This window comes from Peromyscus leucopus, chromosome 18 (assembly GCF_004664715.2).
Source record: "Peromyscus leucopus breed LL Stock chromosome 18, UCI_PerLeu_2.1, whole genome shotgun sequence".
NCBI classification, from domain to species: domain Eukaryota; kingdom Metazoa; phylum Chordata; class Mammalia; order Rodentia; family Cricetidae; genus Peromyscus; species Peromyscus leucopus.
Genome location: NC_051078.1, coordinates 1,288,579 through 1,309,169, shown reverse-complemented (window position 1 = coordinate 1,309,169; position 20,591 = coordinate 1,288,579). Strand labels below are relative to the sequence as shown.

Genomic DNA, 20,591 nt, shown 5'->3' with positions numbered 1-20,591 from the left:
ATTTTTATTTTACTCTTTGCTTCTTTTTTTGGCATGCATTTGTATAATTCAATATATGTATGTACAGATGGAAGTGTTGTTTGAAATTAGAAAATATCTCAGATTAGCTGGGTGTGGTGGTGTATTCTTTTAATTACAGCACTCAGGAGACAGAGACAGGAGTATCTCTGTGAATTTGAGGCTAGCTCCAGGACAGTCAGGCCTACATAGAGAGACCCTGTCTCAAAACACAAAAACATTTTCTCGGAATAACCATTTCCAATTTATTATTTTTAACTTCATTTTTTTTTTGAAAAAATATAACATTTAGGATTTTGGTTGTTAATTTGAATATGAGCATTTTTCATAGATTTAAAATATGGGTATTTTTGATAGATTTAATGAAATCAAAAGGCTTCTTATTCTCTTTCATGGTAAACGTTTACTTCAGCATAAGCCTTTTCTTCTTAAAGTTATTTTATTACATATTAATTTTTAAAACATGTTAATACAACAACTGTGCATATTCATGAGGTATCACATGATATCTTGATACAAGAACACACTATGTATCAGCCAAATCAGGATACAAATTTAGTTTCTTCAAACATTAATAATTTCTGTATGATAAAATCATTTAGAATTCATTTTCAAGCTTTCTGAATTATATTGTGGGCTACCATTATCTATACAGTCATTGTATATGCAATAACTCACTGGAACGTCTGACTTCTACCTATCTGTAATTTAGTTAAACTTCCCCCAGCGTTCTTTTCCTCCTCTGGTCCTAATAAACACCATTCTATTCTCAACTTCTCTTAGATCAGCCCTCCTATAATCCACACATGCGGGAGATACTTGCCTCTATGTGCCTGATTTACTTTAGCACAATTATCTCTATCACACCTATATTACAAATGATAGAACCTCATCCTATTGTATGGTCAAGAGTCTTCCCTGCTATACATGTGCAACATTTTGGTTACGACCTCATTAGCTTGTTCCCATTTCTATCTCTGACAGTACATGCAGGGTGGTATAGATTTTTTTTTTTTGGTTTGTGTCTTCTGTTTTTAGGGTCTAAATAGTGCCTGCTTTAAAGAGAGTACACACTATTATCCATTAAATGAATTAGTGAATAAATCAATTGAAAGTTTTGGATTAGAAGAAACAATTGGGACTTTTTTTTTTTGCTGAAGATGTAAAGATCTTTCGGCAATTACTTCTCTATTGTTTTGTTTTATTATTTTTAGGTATTCTTAATTTTCAAGTGAAACAGGATTTATGATTTCTGAAAGCTATTAACACACCTAGAAGGATGTGATTTTAAAAGGGGTTTGTGGGTGCTGGACTGTCAGCTGACCACAATGAGCAAAAGTGTCCAGAAAACGTTAACCTGACCCAGAAGTTTGGGAAGTTTACCACTCATGTTTATTAGGTTTCAGCCTGTCTCATTTCTTAGAAAATACTACTACAATCCTTTTTATTGAGTCACAGAAGGCTTGCTTGACCTGCCTGTTCCTAAGTGTGTAGATGAAGGGGTTCAGCATGGGAGCAATGGAAGTGGTGAGAACTGTCACACCCTTGTTGATGGCCACCTCCTCCTTAGCTGAAGGCTTGATATAGATGAAGATGCAGCTGCCGTAGCTGATGGAAACCACAATCATGTGGGAAGAACAGGTAGAGAAGGCTTTTTTCCTTTGCTGGGCAGAAGGAAATCTGAGAACTGTCTTAATGATATAAATGTAGGACAGAACAACACACACCAGGGTTATAATGAGTGTCAATACAGCACAGATGAGGACTGTCTGCTCCATGAACCAAGTGTCTGAACAAGAGATTTTTAGGAGAGGGGAAGCATCACAGATAAAATGATCAATGATATTAGAGTCACAGAACTCCAGGTTTAGGCCGAGGCTAAGAGGGGGAATTAAAATGAATAAGCCAGCTACCCAACAACAAAAGACAAGCCTTCTGCAGACTGTGGTATTCATGATAGTCACATAGTGCAGTGGCCTGCAGATGGCCACATAGCGGTCGTAGGACATGGCAGCTAGAAGGAAAAATTCAGTTACACCAAAGAGGTCAGTAAAAAATACTTGGCCGACACAGGCATTATAGGTAATAATTTTGTCACCTGTTGCTATGTTATACAAGTATCTGGGAATGCTTGCAGATGTGAATGAAATCTCCAAGAAGGCAAAGTTTTTAAGGAAATAGTACATGGCTGTTTTGAGGTGGGGATCCACTAAGATGAGGGAGATGATGGCCAGATTTCCAGTTATGCTCAGTGAGTAGGTAAAGAAGAGAAAGATAAAGATAAGAACTTGCAGTTGCTGGTCATCTGTCAGTCCCAGTAAAATGAAAGTTGTGACAGTGTGGTTCCTCATTACTGATTCCTGGTTTCTCTTAAACCTGCACAGAACATTCAGAGACATTTTGTTAATAGATTCACAGTTTTAAATATGCCAGATTATAGCTTTAAAAACCATTACCCTTTAAATGAATAAGGGCTTCTAACTCCTGTGGTTCTGTTATTTTATGGGAAGCAATGATATCTTTTGGCTCAAGAGTGATCAGAATTACCTGGAATTTTATGATGCATTTTCCAAGCGTGTGCTCCTTTGTAAAGTGCTGAGACAAGTCAGTCAACTTGGGATCATTGTGCACAGTATAATCACTTCAGATCTTTGTTCCAACTCTATAGTTAAAACCTTTAAATTTTGTCTACTGCAGTGTGTGTTTTCACACCAAAGACTTCCAGACTTAGCAATCATGAATGTACAGTGCATGCAAATACATCAACTCAGCTATGTACACACACACACACACACACACACACACACACACACACACACACCACATGCACACACAGAGACAGTTCCCTAGGTGTTCCCTTGATACTGCCTCCTTATTGGGTTTCTCTGTCCCTTAGTGATCACTTAACAACTCAGGGTGGTACATGACACAGAAGGCTTTAGAACATGAAATAATTATGCAGAGAACACATACATTCTTTCATGAAATACACTGATAAATAAATTTCAAAGATCCTGCCTGTAATGATTCTCTACCCCATGCATATCACATTTCAATTTATTTTTCCTACATAGACCAGTTTTAACCTTAAGATAAAACATTGAATAAGAGAATAAGGAAAATGACCATTCTGACTTAGGAGAAAATAAAGATTGTGACATGGTGAAGAACATTTACATAAATAAACAGTGTTAACTAAATTTCAATGAGCATTTACATATTCAGTTAGAAACAATGGCTCTTCTACAAATTATGAGGTTGTGAGAGTCAATTTGAATTTTTGTTTTAGACCACTAACAAAATTATAAAAATTGGTGTTTTCTTTATCCTCCTCTACTTAAGAAAATCATAGTATTTTCATCAATTCCTGTGTGTTAAAATATGGTATTGATAACCCCATCTCTGCAATCCCGTGGGAACACTACCCCCTACTATTAATACACAAGGATGGTCACTCATTCAAGAACCTTGGAATGTGAACCTTTTTACGCTATACCACTTGGCACAACTGAGAAAATCCCATATGCAACTGGCTGTAACAAATGCTTCTGAATGTATTTATTTATTGCATGTTTTCCAATCAGATGTCTACAAAGATATTTTCCTTTTTCCTTGGACTTCTGATGCAAAGCATTTCCATATTGGCTTGGTCTATATTTTATATGAATTTGAAGTGATGGCTAAGTATATTTTTTTTGATTATAATTTTTTAGTTAAAATTGCTTTTAGACAGGATCTTGTTACATAATCCAGAGTGACTTCAAACCCCAGTCCTCCTGTCCCAGCCTCCTATTGGGATTGCAGACATGCTTCACCACAAATGGATACTTTGGCTCTTAAAAGAGACCAACATTTTGCTCTGTTTATCTTCACAGGTCACAAAAGAGAAATTGCCTTCCTTTCCCCAGATGTTCTAAAAAAATTCCTTCTTCCAACTCTACCTCTAGTCTCAGAGGTGCCACAGAGATCGTGACACAGAGTAAGCTTAATCAGTATCACTGCCATTGGCTGTTAGTCATGCTATCAATGTAGCTAACTGATTTTTGTTTATTCTATTTTCAAAATGAAACGAGGATGGAGATTTCTAATGAGGTAATTCAATGTTCACCAATTTGTCGTTCTTTGAGGGACCAGGTATTTACTTAATTATATGCACATAGATCTTATTTTTTTTCATGTGAGGTTCTCAATATAGGTAATAGATTTCTCAACAGCCGTCAAATTTTAACATTTATTTATTTCTTCTTTTAAGCCGTCCTAGTACTGAGATTACAGACATGTGTCACCTGCTGTGTTTAACACTTAAGTGTAAACATATTCTTGCACATATAAATCTCTCCAGATTATGTTTATGTATGCAAAGAAACCATATTCTATAAATAAAAAGAATGTTTTAAATATAGAAATTATCACATATTTTATTTCCCATTTTAAGAGTTATTTTTTTCTTTCAGGGTATAAAAAACTGAGATTAAACAAAGTAAATATAATAAAAACAAGAAAATTGATTGTGCTTACCATTGTGACTGTCAATCATAGATTTTATTGGTTGTTGAAATTTGAAGTCTTAAAATTCCTAAATTAAAATGATAATTGAGATGAAGATTCTCATATCAACTAGTAGCCACTTTTGCCACTGTCAAGTTCATAACTACTTGAGGCTGTATAAACACCTCGGCAGAATTCATCTTTATCGTGTTTCTTAGACTTCCCTATTGTGCTATTTTAGCCTTCTTCCTGTAAAAACAAAGAAACAAACTGCATGATATGAAGGCTATGGGATGTCAGCAATCATCTCCACTTACTATGGTTGTTACTCTTAGATCAATGAGCATTTGCTGCATCTAGCTTCCTATTTGCTTAGTTAATAAAAATGCAACTAGCTAATTAAACACAATCCCTAGTGGTATATGTTCACTAATGACTCTTCTGAGTGACCTAATTTCAGGTTTAAAAAAGTATGCCGAGTTCTGCTTCTTTAGAGATGGTGTCTTTGGAGACAGAAGGATATATTATTAGATGAAGTCCAATAAGAAGAATCTGATTATACACTAATCTATAGACTTAGACATAATACACAAATAAATGCATAATACATGAACTGGTGACAATTTCAGATTTTGTTCTACAATTGTATCAACATGCTTATAAGTACTGCTTAAAAAAACACTGAAAGACTTCTGGGTAAAATGGCATTTAGAAACCATATTTGACTTGGTTAAAAAAAAAAAACAGGCAGGGTGATCAATACACAGCAATTTTTATTCCTGAAAGAAACAATAGTTGTAAGTGAATTTATCAAGCTCAGATGAGATTTTTTTATTTTAGAAAACATATGGGAGGGAGTTCGGACAGTGCCCAGCTGCCACCAGTGGCAGCTTGGTGGAGGTTAGGGCAAACTCCAGGAAATGCTTCCCTTAACAGTTAGCTGGATGACTGGATACATAAATGGTGGGGATGCCTGGGAGTTAAGGACTTTGTAGCAGAACTCAGTCTGTTAAGGTCAGGAGGAACTGTCTGACAATGGCTTGTATTTTCTCCTCCCTGTTCACACCAACACTGAGAAAAGAGCTAGAGCAGAGTTTGGAGCCCACTGGATCAATGGCCCTATACACCCTCACAGACAGATAGAAAGGGAATTGATACGTGAGACAGGGAGATGGTGGCAAACCCTTGTAAGGCCGATGGGTGAGGTTGGCAGGACACCCAGGAAGGGCTCTCCCCCTTCCCCCCACAACTTGCACAGTTGAACACCATATGGGGAGAGGTTCTGCAGAGCCTGAAGCTGGGCAGAACCAATGGCTGTGTATACTTGGGGCTAAGACTGAGGGAACCGAAATTGAGTCTGAGGGCTGAGACAGCCTTGCCCTCAAAGTTCTCTAATAAGGTCAGGAGGAAACTACAGCAAGGATCCAACCCTGTTTTTTCCTTATACCAAGCTGCTCAAACAGACAGATGATCCAAGAGGAAATTGAATCGCACAGCTCAACTCAGTGCAAGTGTCAGGGAAACTCACTCCCAAGGGTGGTCTAAACTCCACTGGCGCAATACACACTCCAGATTTGCTTTTTCACAGGTTTGAACCAGAACTGCAAGTGGTGTCTGTCTGCACCAATGCAGTTCTCTACATGAAACATCACAAAGAGGGAAGAGTTCAAAACCTATCCCACCAAGGAAAAAATATCGATGGATGTGAGTGAAAAAAAAAAAAACAAACCTCACGTTCTTTCATTACATTTTACATTTTTGTTTATTGTAAATTAAAATTTTTATGGTTGTAAATTATTTTTAATAAGGTTTTAAATGAAATGGAAATATAATTTCTCCCTTTCCTTTCTTGCCTCTGGTCCATCCTAGCTACCCTCATTTGAACCTCTCCCATGTCCCCCTTCAAGTTGATAGCCTCTTTTTCTTTGATTATTGTTTGATGGGGGAATGTCTTTCTGTACCCTGTAAATGTGTGTTGCTCTGATTGGTTGATAAATAAAACACTGATTGGCCAGTAGCCAGGCAGGAAGTATAGGTGGGGTAAACAGATAAGGAGAATTCTGGGAAGAGGAAGGCTGAGTCAGGAGTTTCCAGCCAGACACAGAGGAAGCAAGATGTGAATTGAGAAAAGGTACCAAACCGAGTGGCTAAACATAATAAGAATTATGGGTTAATTTAAGTGTAAGAGCTAGTCAGTAATACGCCTGAGCTAATGGTTGAGCAGTTATACTTAATATAAGCTTCTGAGTGATTATTTTATAAGCAGCTGAGGGACTGCATGGCTGGGCAGGACACAGAAAAACTTCCAGCTACAATTGTTATGTATGTATAGATGTAAGCATGCATATGCACAAATATGTATAAATAAACCTCCTGAGTCTCTTTTTTATGTTTATGGTTTAGTGCTGATCACTGTACATTGGACAACTAATAAGGGGGGCTCATCCCTGGAAGAGGCTAATTCTCTTCGCAGCAGTCATTAGCTGCCTACAGTTCTTTCTCTATGGGTGGGACCCCATGAAAATTTCCCCCTTCCACATGAACATGTCCATTGATAGTGCCATTTTTTTCCAATCTTGTGTATGCAGATATGCAGACACTTTTAGGAGAGACTGTTTGACAGCTGACATCCTTCTGTTCTGACTTTTACACTCTTTCTGCTCCATCTTCCTTGATGCTCCCAAGATTCAAGAGCTGTGATATGGAAGTATCCATTGGAGATGGGCTCCCTACAATCTGTTATCTTTGCATTGTGTCCTGTTGCAGTTTTCTGTGATGGTCTCCATTTGATATAAAGAGAGGCTTCTTCAAAGGGCAGTGGTAGCTACACTTATCCCTTTTGAATTGGAATAGTTAATGCAGAGACTTATAACTGTCAAAATACTGAGACTGAGTGATTATTGAACTCTCAGCTCTAAATAGGATATCTATTTCACCCCATCCAAGGTACATGAACCAGACCTGCATAAGACTGGGCCTGTCAAGATATCATCTTATACCTAGGAGACCTTAAAAAGGTCCACCAGGATTAAAAAAGATACAATAATAAGAAAATATAAATAGAACATATGAATTCTATAGGACACCATGAAATGTTTAACATTATCAATAATGGGAATAGAAGGAGAAGAACATGCTAAAGGCATAAACAATGTACTTGAAAAATATCATAGCAGAAACATCTCTAAATGTAACATTTAAACACCAATCAGGAAACATTTAAACACCAAACAGACAAGATCAGAAAAGAACTTATTATCATATTACAGTTAAAACACTAAACACAGATAATAAGCAAAAAATAATGAAAGCTACAAGAGAGAAAGACAAGTCACACATAAAGGCAAACTCATCACAATTAGAAGCAAATTTCTCAACAGAAACCATAAAAGCTAGGAGAATATAGAGCAATGTATTCTATTACTGAAAGACAATTAAGTGCTGTGGTAGTTTGAATGTAATTGACCCCTATAATCTTATAGGGAGTAGCACTATTAGGAGGTGTGGCTTTGTTGGAATGGGTTTGGCCTTGTTGGAGGAAGTGTGTCACTGTTGGGTTAGGCTTTGAGGTTTCCTATGCTCAGGATACCTCCCAGTGTCCCAGTTGACTTCCCATTGCCTGCAAGATGTAGGACTCTCAGCTATTCCTCCAGCACCATGTCTGTCTGTATGCTGCCATGCTTCCCTCTTGTGGTGGGGGTCTCGAGTTAAACCAGACATTGGTTGGGCATACCCACAAGTTCTGAGACACCATTGCCTCAGCATATCTTGCAAGCAGGACAGATTGTAGGTGGAGGGCTTTGTGGCTGAGTTGGTGTTCAGGTTTCTCTTTCCATAGCTTGCAGAGTATCTTCTGTGCCAAAGAGACTAGAACGTTGGGGTGAAGACTCCATGCAGATACCAGCTCAGCCTCTCTATGTTCAATGAGTCGTGTGGATGTCCTTGGCAATGGAGCCCTGCTGTCAGTTTATAGAAATCAACCTTCTGTCATCACATCAGCCTGTGTGGTTTAGGGATCTCCATGAGACCCCCTCGGCTAACAACTCAACTGAACACAACCCAGTCCCACCACTGGAAGCCTTGCCTGGCTACAAAAGATGGCTAGCTCTGACTCCATATCCTCCATTACTAGTTCTCATTGGAGTCACCCTTGTAGATTCCAGGAAGTTTCCACTGCACTAGGTTTCCACATCCCTCTCTCGACTGCCCCCTAATTCCATCTGAATCTTCCCACACTCTCTCCCTCCATCCCTTCCTCATCTCCTGTCTGATCCTTCCTGCTCTTGTCTCCACTCACTCCTAGTCCAGTTGCAAAATACATTCTATTTCTTGTTCACAGGGAGATCCATGAGTCCCCCACCTTCACCCCCTAACCCCATAGAGCCCTGCTCTTTACCTAACCTTTCTGAATCTGTGGATTTTAGATCGATTCTTGATTATCATTTACTTAACAGCTAATATCCACTTCTAAGTGAGCGCATACCATGTTTGTCTTTCTGGGTCTGGGTTACCTCACTCAGATTGATTTTTTTTGTTACATCTATTTGCCTGCAAATTTCATGATGCCATTTTTAAACAGCTGAGCAATACTTCATTGTGTAAATGCACCACATTTTCTTTTTCCATTCTTTTGTTGAGGGAAATCTTGGTTGCTTCCAGTTTCTGGCTATTACAAATAAATTCTCGAGGAACATAGTTGGACAAGTATTACTTCTATGCACTTTCATGTTACTTGTGTTTTGCTGTTTTCTCCCATAAGACCCTCTCCTTCCAGCCTATGACTCTTTTCTTGTTTTCTGGCCTGTAGAGACCCTCACTCTAGTTTAAATACAGAAATCTAAAAATTAAGAGCTAAGATCCTTATGTGAGAAAAAATATATAATGTGTGTCTTTTTGGTCCTGGGTTGCTTCACTCAGTTATATTTCTAGTTCCATCTGTTTTCCTGAAAATTTCATTTTTTTCTTAGTTATTAATAGAAGTTTATTGTGTATGTGTACTGCATTTTCATCATTCATTCTTCATTTGATAACATCTAGGCTCACTACATTTCCTAGCTATTATGAACAGAGCATCAGTGAACATAAATGTGCAGATTTATCTATCATAGGATATGGAGTCCTTTGGTTAGTCCTTTTCTTATTGTTTCATTGCTATATTTTTAGTTGTTTTTTTTTTTTTTGAGAAACTTCCACAGTGATTTCCAAAATGTCGTACCAGCTGACACTCTCAGGAACAATGAATAAGGGTTTCCATTTTACTACATCTACTCCAGTGTGTGTTATTATTTGTTTTATTTGAATATTTATTATTTTTTTCATAATATATATTTAATTTTTTAGTGATTCTTTGTGAATTTCACATCATGCACCCCAGTCCTACTCGTCTTCCATCCCTCCATATCCACCCTCTGCCTTTGCAACCTCCCCTCAAAGGAAAACAAACGAACGAACGAACAAACATCTCACCACGGGAGCTGCGGTGTGTCACAATGTGCCCCGCACTCCACCCTTTGGCCCAAGCAGCTTTACTTGCAAATGTTCACTGCAATGAGTCATTGGGCAGGTTCGAGGCCTCTGGCTTCTGATACGCTATCAATACTGGATCCTCACCAGGGCTCTTCTCAGATATCCTGTTGTTGCCCTGTGTCACGGAGCCCCTGCAGCTTTGGTTCTGCAGGACCAGCCACTTCACGTGCTCCGGTAGTTCTTAGATGGGGTAGTTGTTGGGGTGGGCCACCTCAAAGCCCTGGGTCTGGGCCTGGGTGGTCAGCCCTCCCATTCTCCTGCACCTGTGCCACAGCGCCTGCTCTCCCGCTTTGCCCAGGCAGGGGGCAGGATTAGCTCTCCTGTGTGCACTCCTCCCTCACCCACGTCACCAGGACCAGCTGTCCAGCACTGCCCCAGGGATGGGCAGAACCAGCTCACCTGAGTGAGTCCTGCAGCAGGCAAGGGGCAGGGCCAGCTCCCATGCTCACATCACTGGGGTGAGCTCTCTTGTGCTGCCCAGGCGAGGTACTGGCTGCTCTGTGGAGTGCTGCAGCCAGCAAGGTGTGGGACTGGCTCACTGTTGCTGGAGGGCTAGGCAGGAAGGATAGGTGGGACTAACAGAGAGGAGAGAAAGAAAGAACAAGAAAGCGTAGCTGGCTAAAGTTTAAATGCAGCCACGTGTTCCCTCTTGTGCCTAGTCAAGGCTTGGGTCTGGCTTCCTTAAACTCTGACCACTTGCGTTGGCTTTACAGGCAGGGCCCTGTTCGGCAGGGCAGGTCTGAGTTGTTTGTAGCACCGGCTTTAAGCAAGCTGCTCACAGACCTAGGCCCGGGCTAGAAGCTGCCGCTCGGACTAGGAAGCCGGCAGCTTGGACTAGGAAACCGGCAGCTTGGACTAGGAAACCGGCAGCTCGGACTAGGTAGCCGGCAGCTCGGACTAGGAAGCCGGCCACCCGGTCTGCCGCCCTTGCGGGAAAGCGGACCTGCCACCAAGCCAAGCGGTTTTTAATGGATTCTTGTCACGTTGGGCGCCAGATATTGATGTAACCAACCGTCCTATCAAATAAGAAACACAGAAACAATGCAAAAGAGAAAGCCGAGAGGTCAGAGCTCAGAGCCAAAATCTCACCCTTCCGCCTGCGGTGTCCCAGCCTCCCGAATGAGAGCTCTATTTCCTGTTTGTTCGTCTATTTAAAGAGACAAAACAAGCCACAGCTATCTCACCTCACCAGTTCCTCAGCTGGTCCTGTTTCCTCAGACTGGAAGCTTCTGTGTCCTCATCCCAATAGCTCTCAGCTGAACTGTGTTGCTCCAAAGCCTGAAAGCTTAACCAGCCAAATGCTTCTAGTTTCTGGTCCTCACGCCTTATATATCTTTTTGCTTTCTACCACCACTCCCTGGGATTAAAGGCGTGTGTCACCACCATGCTTGGCTATTTCCAGTGTGGCCTTGAACTCACAGAGATCCAGAGGGATTTCTATCTCTGGAATGCTAGAATTAAAGGCGTGTGCCACCACCGCCACACTCTTGCTATGGCTCTAATAGCTCTGACCCCCGGGCAACTTTATTTATTAACATACAATCAAAATCATATTTCAGTATAATTAAATTACCACCACACATAGCCTCTGGCTTTCGGTGGAAACAAAAGCAGAACCTCTTTTCCAAAGTAAAATATCCTTATATCCAAAATTTGAAGTCAAGGTACCTTTAAAATTTACATTTTGGCATAACTGAACAGCTTTTACAATCAAATGTTTTTCTTTAGTTATGAATATCAAAAACAACATAATCCAGATTTTCTGTGTGATAGCCATCTTTACGTGGCTTATTACCTTTAATGTTTTTTTAAACACTTTATTTTTAGATACTATTTGTTTATGTAACGGTATTTTTTTTGTCTTTTAAGCCTATGTACATTTTTACATGCATTATAAACTATTTCATCTGAATCAGTCCTATTGCGAACCTATTGCTTTAAACTGTAGCCTTCTAAGCCTGAAACAGTGCTGTGGCTGCTGGCTCCACCCCCTTCAGCTTTTCAACATGGAGGTGGTGTTTTCTCCAGCTCTTGGAGTCATCAAGTCTCAGAAATAGTAGGTCTACGCTTTTATCAAAGCAGTGTGTAGCCCAGAAACCTCTTTTTTTTTTTTTTTTAAATACTAGTAAAGACTAAGTCTACCACACAGTGTAATGTGCCACTGGCAGATGCCTCACTCCCGCCATACTGCTAGTCAAACGCACTCGCCAGGAACCCGCCAGTGTTCAAACCTGCGTTTTGCTGCGTCTAGCTGCCGGTATGAGACAAGAAGCAGGAACCTGGTTTTGGCTCTGTTTAGAATTGGTTATTAAATATTGTTAGGTTTAAGGTGGAAACTCGAGCCGTTGGGCTCCATTTGTTGCTGGAGGGCTTCTCTCTAGGTTCCACCAAGCCCCACAGTCCCACAATCCATGTATAAAATAATCACTCAGACGCTTCTATTACTTATAAACTGTATGGCTGTGGCAGGCTTCTTGCTAACTGTTCTTATAGCTTAAATTAACCCATTTCTATAAATCTATACCTTGCCACGTGGCTGGTGGCTTACCAGCGTCTTTACATGTTGCTTGTCCTGGGGGGTGGCTGCAGTGTCTCCCCCACTTTCTTCCTGTTTCCCCAATTCTCCTCTCTCCTTGTCCCGCCTATACTTCCTGTCTGGTCACTGGCCATCAGTGTTTTATTTATATAGAGCGATATCCACAGCAGCTCACCTGCTTTCATACCTTCGACGACAGCTCTCCCACACTGCCCAGGCAAGGGACGGACCACCTCTCCTGCATTCATGCTCTCTGGGTAGCTATCCTGTGCCCACATTACCAGGGCCAGTTCTGTGCTGCTGATGTGCTGCAGCCAGTGAGGGATGGGACTGCTCACTATCCTTGCCTGCCTTTGGTGGGCCAGCTCTCCCACACTGCCCAGGTGAGGCGCAGGGCCAGATCTCTTGCTCTCAGGGCTAGCTCTCCTACCAGCCATAGGCAGCAAGGAGCAGTGGGGACATCCCTCCCATGCCCAAGCCACTGTATGTCTGACAAGAGGCAAAAACAGCTCCCCTGAGCTTAAGCCCTTGGGGCCAGCTCTCCCATGCTTTCCAGGTAAGGGGCCAGGGCAGCTGTCGTGTGGCCAGCGAGGGGCAAGACCAGCTAAGCACTGCGGTATAACAGGCAGCAGCCCAGACCATGGACATCCACTTGACCTTTGGTGGTAACACAGGCCATGGACATCAACACTGATGACCCCAGCTACAGCAGGATCACGGATCCAGACATGGCCATCAGTGGCAGCCCCGGCCTGGACATCCCCATAGCCTTAGAGGCTACTCAGATCAGCATGACCTCCAGCAGCAGCATGGTCTTCAGACATCACCATGGCTCTAGGTGGCATCACAGAACAGTCAGACCAGTTGCTCCATCCTGCTATGGCAACAGGACTTCAGGACTTCAACATGGCTTCAGGTGGCAGCATAGACTCCTCATATTGGCCTGTTCCTCATTGCCATAGCATTTCCAGTTCCAGCTCTCTCCACAGCTCACAAACTGCTCTGCTTCTCTTTCTCTCCCAACTCTCCACCACATACCCTACTTCCCCATTTCTCTATTATGTTTTTGTTCATCATAGTGGCATCTGCTCCCTCAGACCTTGCCAGGGATGGGGTATGCACTTGGGTATCGTCTTCCCGTCCTCCCCTAATCAGTTAAGTTATGTCCTCTGAAAAAAATGTTACTAGTTCAGAGAGTTAGTTCATTGTCAACATGGAAAGAAGCATGGTGGCATGCAGGCAGACATGGTGCTGGAGAGGTGCCTGAGAGTTCTACATCTGGATCCACAGGCAGCAGGAAGAGTCCACAAAATGCTTTTGATCATATTCTTTCCACTCCCCCAACTCCTTCCATTCTTCCCATCTCCTTTTCTACCCAACTTCATGTTCTCTCTTTTACTCCCCCACTTCTTTGTCTCTAAAATACGCCCCCCCATGACAAAACCCTTCAAAACAAAAAGGAGATTCCAAACAAACACACATAAAAGAATAGAGAAAATCAGTGAGACCAAAAAAGAAATGTCTCCTGTTCTCAACCTCATCTGCACTCAGTCCACTCTCAAAATCTATTCTATTACTCCTTCCCAGGAAGACCCTTGCATCCCTCCCATAGCCCTCCTTGTTACTTAGGCTCTCTGGCATACCATGTTTGTCTTTCTGGTTCTAGGTTATCTCATTCAGGATGATTTTTTTTAAGTTCCATCCATTTGCCTGAAAATTTCATGGTGTCATTGTTTTTAGCAACTGAGTAATACTCTATTGTATAAATGTGCCACATTTTCTTTATCCATTCTTCAGTTGAGGGACATATAGGTTGTTCTCAGGTGCTGGCTATTATAAATGAAGCTTCTATGAACATAGTTGAGCAAGTGTCCATTTGAAATGATTGAGCATCCTTTGAATATATGCCCAAGGGTTGTATAGCTGAGTATTGAGATAGATGGAGTCCCAATTTTCTAAGAAACCACCACACTGATTTCCAAAGTGGCTGTACAAGTTTGCACTCCCACCAGCAATGTAATCCTAATTTTTAAAAGATATTTAAATGTTTAAGTTATTCATGCTGGCAGAGAGTTATTAGTGAATGAAGTATGGATCCAACCCTAATCCCTTTTTTAGGGGGGTTTCTCTGTGTAGCCCTAGCTGTCCTGGAACTAGCTATTTTATTTTATTTTATTTTATTTTTATTATTTTGCAATACTATTCAGTTCTACATAACAGCCACAGATTCCCTTGTTCTCCCCCTTCCTGCCACCCTCCCCTTCCCCCCAGCGCACCCCCCATTCCCACCTCCTCCAGATCAAGGTCTCCCCCGAGGACTGGCATCGACCTGATAGACTCAGTCCAGGCAGGTCCAGTCCCCTCCTCCCAGGTTGAGCCAAGCGTCCCTGCATAAGTCCCAGGTTTCAAATAGCTAACTCACGCAACGAGCCCAGGACCTGGTACCACTGCCTAGATGCCTCCCAAACAGATCAAGCCAATCGACTGTCTCACCTATTCAGAGGGCCTGATCCAGTTGGGGGCCCCTCAGCCTTTGGTTCATAGTTCATGTGTTTCCATTTGTTTGGCTATTTGTCCCTGTGTTTTATCCAACCTTGGTTTCAACAATCCTCACTCATATAAACGCTCCTCTTTCTCGCTAATTAGACTCCTGGCACTCCACCCGGGGCCTAGCCGTGGATCTCTGCATTTGGAATACTACTCAGCAGAGAAAAACAATGACATCATGAGGTTTGCAGGCAAATGGGTGGATATAGAAAAAAATCATCCTGAGTGAGGTAACCCAGACTCAGAAAGACAAATATGGTATGTACTCACTCATAGGAGGATACTAGATATGGAACAAGGATGACTGGGCTGCTATTCACATCACCAGTGAGGCTACCTGGAAAACAGGACCCCAAGAAAGACACGAGGATCACCCAATGATGGAGAAATGGCTGAGATCTACATAAACAACCTGGACATGAGTGGGAGCAATGAAGGGCGAGGGTCAAGGGAAAGAGAGCAGGAGATCCCAGCTGGATCAAGAACAGAGAGGGAGAACAAGGAATAGGAGACCATGGTAAATGAAGACAACATGAGAAAAGGAAGAAACAAAGAGCTAAAGAGGTCCACAGAAATCCACAAAGATACTCCCACAAAAGACTGCTGGCAATGGCCGAGAGACAGCCGGGACTGAACTACTCTGGTGATGGGATGGCCAAACACCCTAATAGTTGTGCCAGAAACCCCATCCAAGGACTGAGGAACTAGCTCTTTAAACCAGGCTGGCCTTGAACTCACAGAGATCCATCTACCTCTGCCTCCCAAGTGCTGGGTTTAAAGGTGTGCACTGCCAACACCTGGCCCCAACCATAATCTCACCTAACAATCAAATTAATAAATTATGCACAAGTCTCCTTGGGTATCTCATGTAATTGTTATAAAAGAATGGATGTTTTTTTCTAGAAAACTTGACAAAAAATGATATTCATTGCTCAGTGTTAACTGAAAAAACAAGATAGGAAAGCTGCAGAACATTTTGTGTAGTAGAATCTCATAATTGTATTTGTAAAATGTGGAAAATATAATAAGGTATAAAGAAAACACATATAATATCTGAGTATGTGTTTGTGTAATACATTAAAATGATTTGATTTGGTATAATATAGTGTATCTTCTTTCGACTAATCAAAAGATTTGAAGGAAACGCAAGAGTAGGGTAAAAATAGGTCTATATCCTGTTGTGGTTCTGGATCTCATATTGTGGAGCACACACCAATCTTGAAATTAAAAAAATAGAAAACAAAGACAAGATAGAAACCTAACTTTTGGAGATATTAATGTTTTTTAGTTTCCTATTCTGCTCTGCACTGGCAGAATTTACTAATTAGTAAAATATCAATAAGACTGTCAAAGAGGAGCTCATTGTAGGGCAGTTTAGTCCTGTGTTTATGTAATCCCAAATGAATTGAGAATGAATTATCCCTTGAGCATAGACTGAGTCCATGCATTTATTAGGAAAATTGCTTGACCAAAGGGAAGCCAGGTTGAATGTTATCAGTTGATTGGTACACATATTTTCTTTGTCTCTCTATACTGTTTGGTTTTCAAGAAAGATGAGTCACAACAGATACATGTCTTGAACTTCTGTTTGTATCCTTCTGTTCTTTAGTTGAGTGTATCAGGGATTTGTACACTGGCCAGAGAAGGTAAGGCTTTATTTATGTTTGTGTAGATTTCAATCTTTACCGTATACAGAGACCTTCAAAAGGTTTTACTTTCGAGTATCTTCAGAGAGTATCAGTTACTTCATTTTCTTAAAGAATTGCAAGAATGACAATAATATGCTTTATAGCACACTCATTTTCTATGAAGCAATAAAAGAGACTAAAGATACATTTATTTTCATTTCTAAGTGAGGCTGTCAGAAATCTTACAAGAAATTCAGCATGGAGTTTTTAATGTGACAGGCTTCAGTGTAATAAACAGAGTCAAGAGTGACTTGAATGAGAAAACTTCTGGAGAATATTAATATGTTTAATTTTGTGTTTTAAGTGGCAAAATTTAAGTCATGGCTATATACTGTAGGGTTTTATATCCAATTGGTATTACCATACACACCAACCAATATGTTTCACATTTGTGAGGGAATGAAATTTTATCTAACATTGAAAGACTTACTTTACTGGGAAAATGCAAGGATCCCCAAATTATCACTTAAATATATTTATTGCTATTAATTTTACATTTTAGTATGTTTTAACTATCATGTAAACTACAAACAGTTACTTTTCAGTTTTGATGAGATACTAATGAAAAAGATATGTATATTCCTAAAAGAGAAAACACTCTGAGACTCTGAAGACTAGAATAGAAAAAGGTGGATAATGCCCATTATCTGTTTCAGTACTAATCTCTTTCGGAACTCCCTGCCTAGAAAGTAGTGCATCACATTTGGTGATAACTTATACACAGACTCTGTGTTGTCTGTTAAGTATCAGGAGAGAATAAGACTGATAGAAGATTACAGTGTAGAGCTCTGTGGTTTGATAAAGTAAATCCTATAGAAAATCTTCTTTATTCTATTGATTCTTTGAGAAGGAAGGCACTATTACTTTGAGATAAAAAAATCTTCTGTATGAGTTAGTTTTTGTCCCCAAGAAAGTTTAAAGGTAAAATCACAAAGTGAATTTAGTAAAAAGAAAATATTAAAATGCTACAGGTACCTCAGAATTCGTATAAAGTAATTATGTACTTCTGACTATGATTAAATTATTTTCCTTGCTCCTGTTAGAATTCCCACAAATTAAGAATTATGTGTTTTTCTAGTAAAAGAAAATCTAGTCTCATTTCTGTGTTCACAAACACATTTGTTTCTCTGGCTATTTTAAAACAACACATATTAAGTTTGAAATAACCATGACAGCATTTAGGTTTAGTAAATATGATTGGGTGCTCAGTTTCTACCAATAAAGAAGTTTGGAAATAGTACTAGAACTGAAATTAAACATCATATATTCAGTCCTGAAAGCATATGATATGTGAAATCAGAAACCAGCGTTTCATATTGTAAATGAAGACACTATTAAAATGCTGTGGCATAAATCTATAATTCAATGGTATCCTACACATACAGAAATTATGACTATATGTCGAGTCTTTGTGTATAATTGTTGAAGGGGGCTTAATACACTTATTTAAAAATATATTTTCTTTCAACAAGATGTTTTCCGTTTAATAGGAATGAGCAGATATTGTTTCATTTCACTGCATATAGTGATACCAACATTTAAACTTTAATTCTCTTATATTAAATATAAATGTACTTTGATTTTATCAATAGATTCTATGGACTATAAATCAGAATGAGAAACCACTCTATGATTACTGAGTTTGTGCTCTTGGGCATATCAGACTCACCAGAGCTTCAGGTTGTAATTTTTTTCTTTTTATTCATTGCTTACATATTAAGTGTCTGTGGAAACCTAAGCATCATCACACTTACCTTGCTACATGCTCAGTTAAAGACTCCTATGTATTTTTTCCTCCGGAATTTCTCCTTCTTAGAAATTATATTCACCAGTGTTTCCATCCCCAGATTTTTGGAGTCAATAATTACTAAAGTCAAGACAATCTCTTATAACAACTGTTTGGCTCAGTTATTTTTCTTAATCTCCATGGGTGTGTCTGAGTTCTTTCTTCTAACTGCTATGTCTTATGATCGCTATGTCGCCATCTGCAAACCACTGCATTACACCACCATCATGAACCAGAAAGTTTGCACCATTCTTGTTCTCACAGCATGGCTGGGAGGATTTCTGACCATCTTCCCATTGCTTATGTTATTCCTCAAGTTAGATTTTTGTGGTTCGAATGTCATTGATCATTTCTGCTGTGACTACTTCCCCATTTTACAACTGTCCTGCTCAGATACAAGGCTTTTAGAGACAATTGGCTTTTATTTTGCCTTTATAACTCTGCTGTTCACACTGGCACTAGTGATCCTGTCATACATCTTCATCATCAGTACCATTCTGAGGTTCCCATCTGCCAGTCAGAGGAAAAAGGCTTTCTCCACCTGTTCCTCTCACATGATTGTCATCTCCATCTCTTATGGAAGCTGCATTTTCATGTATGTCAAACCTTCTGCCAATGAAAGGGCATCACTGACCAAAGGTGTGGCTGTTCTCAACACTTCAATTGCTCCCATGTTGAACCCTTTTATTTACACATTGAGAAATCAACAAGTAAAACAAGCCTTCAAAGAGTTGATTAATAAAGTAATGTTTTATGGAAACAAATAAAAGTACTTGTTAACAAAATGTCATTATACCTCTTCAAAATAAGAGGAATGAAACTTTATATTATGAGCTCATTGGTTTCAGCTTTCTAACAAAGTATTTTGTGTGTATGGGTGTTTTACCTGTATGTATACCTGTATAACTTTTGCAAGCCTGGTTCCCACAGAGACCAGAAGAGGTCATTGGGTCCCTTGGAAGTAGATTTGCAGATGGTTGTGGCCACCATGTCGGTACTTGGAATTACACCAGTGTCCTTGGAAATGACAACAAGAGCTTTTAAACCCTGAGCCATCTCTCTAGTACCTCAAGTTTGTCTTTAATTTGAAAGTTACTATGTTATGTTATCTTTTAAACCTGTGTAGGTATTGTTTAGCATTTCATCTGCATTGAAACATTACACCCTAAAAGAGTTGGGGATTTAAATTTAAATCAGTGTAAAATGTTATGGAACATTTGATAGATATCAATATTGTGGAATAAGAACTTGTTTTTTGTTGCTGTCTCTGTCAACAAAAATATGATGTTAATGGTAAAATGCATTTACACCTGTTATTTATTTGTTATTATTTTCTTTTCCATTTCATTGGGCACAGTTTCTTAATCTATCTTTTCTAACCTTGATACAAATGTGTATTATATTATATTCCTTTAGATTTAGCGTGCCTTCTATCATGGCTATTCATTTTGTGTATCTATTTGCGGTGGTGTGCATGTTTGGGAGTTTGTGTACATGTGTGTGAATGTGCATTCCTGTGTGTATGGAGGCCAGAGGCCAGAACTGGGTGTCCCCTTATCACTCTTGCCTTGTACCTTTGAGGCAGAGTCTCTCACTGAACCTGGAGTTCACCTAGGCTTGCCATCAACAAACTCCAATGACCCACTTGTTAATGTACTCTTCAGTTCTTGGGTTATATGCATTTCTGGAATTATGCTCAGATTTTATGTGGCTACTTATAGACAATCTCTCTCCTCCTGATTGTGCATCAAGCATTCATAACCACTGAGCAATCTCTCCATGCCCACACCACTGCAAATTTGCAATAACTAGGATGTTTGCCTGCACATGTAACATAATATTTCTTAGTGTTTTTAACTGAAATGGAACTATATCACTTCTCCTTACCTTCTTCCCTCCAGCTACTCTTACTTATTCTATCTCTAACCACTCCAATGACCGCTCTTAAGTTTTAGCCTCATTTTCTTTGGTTATATTTGTTACATATATAGACACACACACA

At 39.9% G+C, this 20,591-nt stretch overlaps 2 protein-coding genes across 2 annotated transcripts; one reads left to right on the top strand and one right to left on the bottom strand.

Annotated features, from left to right (window-relative positions):
* Window positions 1-1,383: 1,383 nt before the first annotated feature.
* LOC114681784 (olfactory receptor 6C2-like) lies at window positions 1,384-2,398 on the bottom strand. The gene has a single exon (XM_028855492.1). It carries the CDS (start codon window positions 2,367-2,369, stop codon window positions 1,431-1,433), a length of 939 nt encoding a protein of 312 aa, XP_028711325.1. The 5' UTR covers window positions 2,370-2,398; the 3' UTR covers window positions 1,384-1,430.
* A 16,019-nt stretch (window positions 2,399-18,417) lies between these two features.
* LOC114681780 (olfactory receptor 6C3-like) lies at window positions 18,418-19,356 on the top strand. The gene has a single exon (XM_028855487.1). The coding sequence runs from the start codon at window positions 18,418-18,420 to the stop codon at window positions 19,354-19,356; it is 939 nt and encodes a 312-aa protein (XP_028711320.1).
* The last annotated feature ends 1,235 nt before the right edge of the window (window positions 19,357-20,591 follow it).

Excerpts from the sequence above, each read along its gene's own strand:
- LOC114681780 (XM_028855487.1), top strand. The coding sequence starts at position 18,418 with ATGAGAAACCACTCTATGATTACTGAGTTTGTGCTCTTGGGCATATCA.
- LOC114681784 (XM_028855492.1), bottom strand. The coding sequence starts at position 2,369 with ATGAGGAACCACACTGTCACAACTTTCATTTTACTGGGACTGACAGAT.